Raw genomic sequence first — 6,000 nt, forward strand, 5'->3', positions numbered from 1 at the left:
AAAGATAAATGTTTAAGTAAAAGATGCATCGTTTTAATAATTTATTTATTATTATACAGAAGAAAAAATGTTGTGGTGTTTGACCATAGACTGTAAAATAGTGTTTGACCCAGAAAGTGTAGTCCCCCCCAGCCAGATACACACATACACATTATGATGGTAGTACTTTGCCATTTGCTTTCATATGCATTACACTGCATACACAGTTCACAGTTAATGAAAACCAGCAATAATGAAAGTAATAAGTTCCTGTTTATTTCAACAAATTAAATGAAACACTGAATCATTTGTAAATGCTGCTACAGTTAATGTTGGTGGTTTCAACTTTTTACATGCAGTGGACCCTTACATGAGATCAACCATGCCTAATATAATATATGTTATCGCAATTTATTCTGAATTATCTTATATTTATTATGCTATATATTATGAATTATATACTGCAAAACAATTATTTACTATTAAGTTACTACATTTAACAACAAGTAACTACATTTTTCTGCTCATTACAATACTCATACATAATATTTATATTTCTCTCTATAAATATTTTAACTAATTTTTATTATTTGTTTTAATATAATTAGTATGTTAATCACTTTTTTTAATTAAAGTTTGTATAATTTATTTGAATAATGTTTAGTCACATTTTTGTGCTATTAATTTTATATAACAGCAAGCTATTTGAATCCAATTACTATTTTATATTAATGTGTTTAACTTATTAAAATAATTGGAAAATGATATTGTTTAAATCATTAATTACAGAATTTGTTTTCAAACAATTCCAGAAAACCTAGCACTTTCTCTCTAGTATAAAATCCTGATTTGACGACACGCAGCTGAAATAAACAACAAAAAAGTCTAACTTGAGTATTAAAAACTGTATTGCTCATTTTGTTCCTACAGTACTTCAATCATAATGCATGAACATTACCTCGTAACCATTGTAAAGTGCTACAGTTATGATCTAACATGTCATCATAACAAACACAAATCAACTACACACCTCAAAAAGTTATGTCATCAAGGTTTGGGTCGAGGTGGTTTACCCCTGCACTGTGCAGGTGAAGGATCTTGCTGTGCTGTTTTCAGTCTCTGTTGCTTTAACTTTTTCTCAGATTCGCTTAAAGGTGGTTGTCCTTTCCCAAGCAAATACTGCTCCCATTCTGGCAGATTCCTTTCAACTGAGGCCCAATACCGAGTCTATGACAGCACAACAAATAATTAAGAGCAGTTCATTTGTCAATTTTCATATTTGTATTAAATTTTAACATCAACAGCTGCACCTCTAGGCATGCAAAATGTATTTCAAAAGTGCAACATTTACAATAAATATAAAACACTACAACAGTTTTATTTTATGAGACTGTATACTATATTATATTATAATATTTTTAATAAAGGAAATAGCCCAATACTTTACCTCAAGGCTAATAATATTTGGATGAAGGAGCTGTCTAGTTTGAAGATTTTTTTCAACATTTTCTAAATCCTGCAAATGAAATATACACAAATACATATGTAAAAAAAATAAACACAAAATGCATTTTAAACATACAGAAATCATTTTTTAGTTTGTCTCAGAACCATGAAGGCTAATTCAGTTATTTAAAAAATGCCCTGCAATTTAAAAAAGTGTTTCTAAAATAAGTATATCAAGCTGAAAAGTAACAGAGAGAAATTAATTTTTTATACTACAAATACAGTTAATTTAAAAAAAAAAGAAAAAAAATCAACTCTTTGGTGATAGACATGGGATGGTAACTGTTTTCAAGGTATACCACGGTTTGGAAAAGTCAAGGTTTTAAAACTGTTAAAATATTCTGCTATACCGTTCATACAGGATGTATATGTTATATTTAGCCTAACATGTTTACCGGTCTATAATATATTAAATGTTTCTCAAAATAAAATAAATTGTGTTCAAAGGGGAAAAACGTTTACGTTTTTTACCAAGACATTTAAAAATAATATATTTTACAGCAGTAACTACAATACCATGAAACCGTGATATTTTAACCAATGTTATCATGGAGAGGGTTGGGGCAAATGACTTTAACACTGAGAGCATCATTTTTAATTTGTCGTAATCTTTTTTGTTTGTTTTATTGATGAGATATGTTGCTTTACTATAATAAGTTAATTAAAAAATGTAACAATATTGTATTGTGTAGTATAAATATTGTAGAAAATATTGTATTAGTTGATATAAAGTAATGTTTTCTAGTAATTTTTAAGCATTATTAAATAAATTAGGAAATTAGCCATTGTAAATTACTCCTATATTTGCCTTTGGCCCACTAGACTCAATCAAGTTTTATTTTTATTGGGCACCCCTGGTTAAAAAGAACCCAATACACACTTGCATTTGTGTGATGTGGCTTTATACTCTTAATATAGATATAAATGAGTGAGACATTGCTCATGTAGACCAAGATAATAAATAAAATAAATAATAATAAATAAATAAATAAATAAATAAATAAAACTTTTTGTCTGAGATTAAAAGTTGAGTGAGATAGAAACTGAACTTGTGGACAAAGTAAAAGACATACTATTGTAACAAAACACTTAATATGGGTACTGACAGTTTACCATAGCTAAATACTTAAATCAGATTATAACACTCCTAGTGAGCTACTAGTTTTGTCAATTTTACATGAAATTATAACATGTGTAAGTGAATTCAATGTCCTATATTTTAATTACAAGTATATACTTTTAATCACAATTAAGTGAACATAGGCATTATAGCGCACACACACACACACACACACACACACACACACACACACACACACACACACACACACACACAGAGATATATTGTATAATATTTCTCAAACTGCATGTCATGTTCAGCAATGTCCATATGTTCACTTTATTGTGATACAAAAGATAATATGATTTCCATCAATAGAAAATGAGGGTTTAAGTAGAAGTTTAAGCAATTAATAACACATGATGGAGTATGAAAATGAGTTGCTGTCAAAACTACTGTGCATTTTCTTAAATCCAGTATTTTATTATGCCTTAGTGAATAAATGAAGATGTCTGATTTTTTTTAGAGTATAATTTTAAAGCTGTGATGCATCTCGCTTGGAATACAACACAACATAATCATATACAGACAATGTTACAATGTATGTAGACTGTAATTCAGAAATACAGTTGAGGCAACCTTAAGAATCTGAGCATTCCTCTGCTTCGCTGCTTGACACATCAGAAACTGCTGTTTTCTCTTAGCTCTCTGCTGTTCATAGTGCGCCTCCATCTGCTGCAGAAGTAATGCTCTTTTCCCCAGTCTACACCAGAAAAAAATACATTAATTGATTAATTTTGCTTCGGCTTATTTTCTATTCCAGAGGTCGCTTCAGCGGAATGAACTGCTAACTATTCTAGCATATGTTTTATGCAGCGGACGCCCTTCCTGCCACAACCCAGTAAGTTACTGAAAAATGCTTTCATTAATCTGTGGAGTTTTATAACCCGAAGTGAATTGTGACAATTATAACCAATAAACCGACAACTAAAGTTACAGCTCTACTGTCAAAGAAACAAACTGACTCACATATCCTCGTGTTTCTGGCTGAGCTCAAACTCTTCGACTGTATAAGAAGCCATTTACTGTCGTTTCAGAGAGACAAAAAGAAATAAAAGTCAAACTTTGCCATGTGATTGTAACTTTATGAAAGAAAATATCGCTGCAATATGCAACAGAAACCCAAACTTTGTCATAATAATAACCGCTAGTATTTTCCTGCGATGACGCTCTCCGAAAGCAGAAAAGCCTTGCGTTACCATGACTACCAACTACCACGTGTGCGGAAGTGAGCTCAACAGTGAGCACCACTTGGCAACATTAGAACAAGCGCACCATCTAGAGTTAGGAAGAGTAAGTTGATATTTATTTATTAATATTATTTACAGAGGTCTATAGTCCTTTTAAAGTAGCTTAAGATATTAAGTAAAATGTAGGTTAGCTTAATTGATCTTTTATTTCTTTAACGTTAGCTGTTTTGTCTTGAATGCAAACGTTAAACGTCAAGTAATATGCCGAAAAATGCGCTTTATGAAAAAACAAACAAACAAGGGTTTTACTTCAAGCGAAATTAAAGACTTTTAATGTTGTTATTTTTAATGCTGGTTAAACCATGCTAAACACAAATTTCCATTTGTATTTTGTAGGCTACATTGTGAAATTTGTAATAATACTGTGGTGTTCATGGTAATAATGGTCACGCAAAGGACTGAAACTATCCACAGATTCAGCTGTAATTATGTCAGGCTGTGTCACGCAAATACTCAGGTAATAGTTCTTTCTATTGAAACGAAATTGAAATTGTAAAGAAATAACCTTACGTAAACTTATGGGTTGCCATGTCTTGCAATAATCCAAAACAAATTTGAATCTGAAGAGGAAACCAAACATTAAAAAGATTCACACTTTGATAAATCTCATATATATATATATATATATATATATATATATATATATATATATATATATATATATATATATATATATATATATGTGTGTGTGTGTGTGTGTGTGTGTGTGTGTGTGTGTGTGTGTGTGTGTGTGTGTGTGTGTGTGTACTAAAACCCAACAATCAACTTTCAACAAGAAATGAGTGTTAACTCAAAATTTACTGAATGTCAATTCTACTAATTTGAAAAGAGTTTTGAACTAAGTAAATAAGGTAATGAGTTAATTAAATATCTTATTAATTAAAAGGAGTAAGTTCACAGTACTCAGATAAGTTTTAAATGGTTTGAGTTGCCTTAACTTATTGGGTTTATGTATGTATGTATGCATGTATGGATGTATGTAAGTATGTATGTATGTATGTATGTATGTACACATGCATGTTTAAAGGTCAGGAACATATCAGTAAATTTCCCAGAAGCAAGTACCATGTACAGGCAACGTCATAAACATTATTGTCCTGAAAGGCAAAAAGGCAATTACTGTTAATATTGTCTAGAGGAAAAGGTTTAAAGTTCATTTTAGCTCCATTATAGTCAAAAAGAAACGCCAGTTCCCCTTCGGTTGGGGAACTTCAGTGCCATAAAGTGGATTGATTGAAATCCACGAATGGGAGATTCGGATCAGAAGCTGCTTGTCTGGAGAGTATTGAACGGGCCAATGAATGAAAATTAATTGGCAGCGTAAGCTTGCGCAGGTGTGCGGCATCGGCAATTATCCCAGCATATAAGCACACCTGAAGCTAGCAAACGCCATCCTTTTCGCTTCAGATCCTTTCTGAGTGAGTCGATGAGGGTTCCTCTTGCTGTTCAGCACTTCAGAGCGAACGAGTGTGTCTCCCGGTCCAGAGTGGGTCTTCGCGGCGGCAGACGGTCGAGCTGGGTTTCTCCCTTGCCTGCGGTTCTTTGGGTCCGGTCCTCCAGAGCGGTGCGTATTGTTGCAAACTTTCCTAAAAGAGCAACACAGTCATGCAGCACGTCCTTTTCAGGATGGCGCTCCGACTGTGCGTTTCTGGATGCGGGGGTTTCCTGGCTCCGGATGATGGACACGATCACTGCATTGCATGTTTGGGGGTCCAGCATGTTAATGCCGTGCTCGCGGGCGGTTCATGTCGTCATTGCGATGCCATGACCGTTGCACAGCTAAGATCGCGGCTAACTTTCGTAAGAGAGCGAGCCACCCCAGTTGCCTCCTGTTCTAAAAAAGCAGCGGGCGCTCGGGCAGATCTGAGGGTTCCAGCGAGAGACAATCCGCCGCCCACGGGCTCGCGGACCTCTCGCTCCTCACGGCGCTCCATCCAAGCTTCGGGTAGTGGGAGTGATCCGTCTAACCAGATGGTAGCTCTCACACTCGCTGATACCGAAGATCAGATGTCCTCCGCGGCATCGGAGGGTGGGCTTTCACTGTCCGACGAAGATCCGGACCCGCTCGCCCCCTCCGGGCAGGTGAGCGCCGTCAAATCGGATCCTGAAGCGGACATGTTAGCCGTGCTTTCCCGGGCTGCTTCG

The 6,000-nt window shown here is 34.6% G+C and overlaps 1 protein-coding gene across 9 annotated transcripts in view; it reads right to left on the reverse strand.

The window, feature by feature from the left end:
* The window catches only part of si:dkey-274m17.3, an 80,234-nt gene extending 76,437 nt beyond the window's left edge, over positions 1-3,797 (reverse strand). For 8 of the 9 annotated variants that reach the window (XR_012387130.1, XM_073916667.1, XM_073916665.1 and 5 more), the window contains exons 1-5: positions 3,751-3,797; positions 3,575-3,630; positions 3,185-3,308; positions 1,427-1,495; positions 1,010-1,206 (exon numbers count right to left, since the gene is read on the reverse strand). Coding sequence is in view for 8 of the 9 variants with exons in the window: in XM_073916667.1 (XP_073772768.1) it covers positions 1,027-1,206; positions 1,427-1,495; positions 3,185-3,308; positions 3,575-3,627 (426 nt within the window). In the remaining variant the exon portion in view is untranslated. Of the gene's footprint in view, positions 1-233; positions 1,207-1,426; positions 1,496-3,184; positions 3,309-3,574; positions 3,631-3,750 lie in introns of those variants that run through there. The other variant, XM_005155851.5, reaches the window with a different exon arrangement.
* Between the last annotated feature and the right edge of the window lie 2,203 nt (positions 3,798-6,000).

Source organism: Danio rerio, chromosome 11, assembly GCF_049306965.1.
Source record: "Danio rerio strain Tuebingen ecotype United States chromosome 11, GRCz12tu, whole genome shotgun sequence".
Lineage (NCBI taxonomy): Eukaryota > Metazoa > Chordata > Actinopteri > Cypriniformes > Danionidae > Danio > Danio rerio.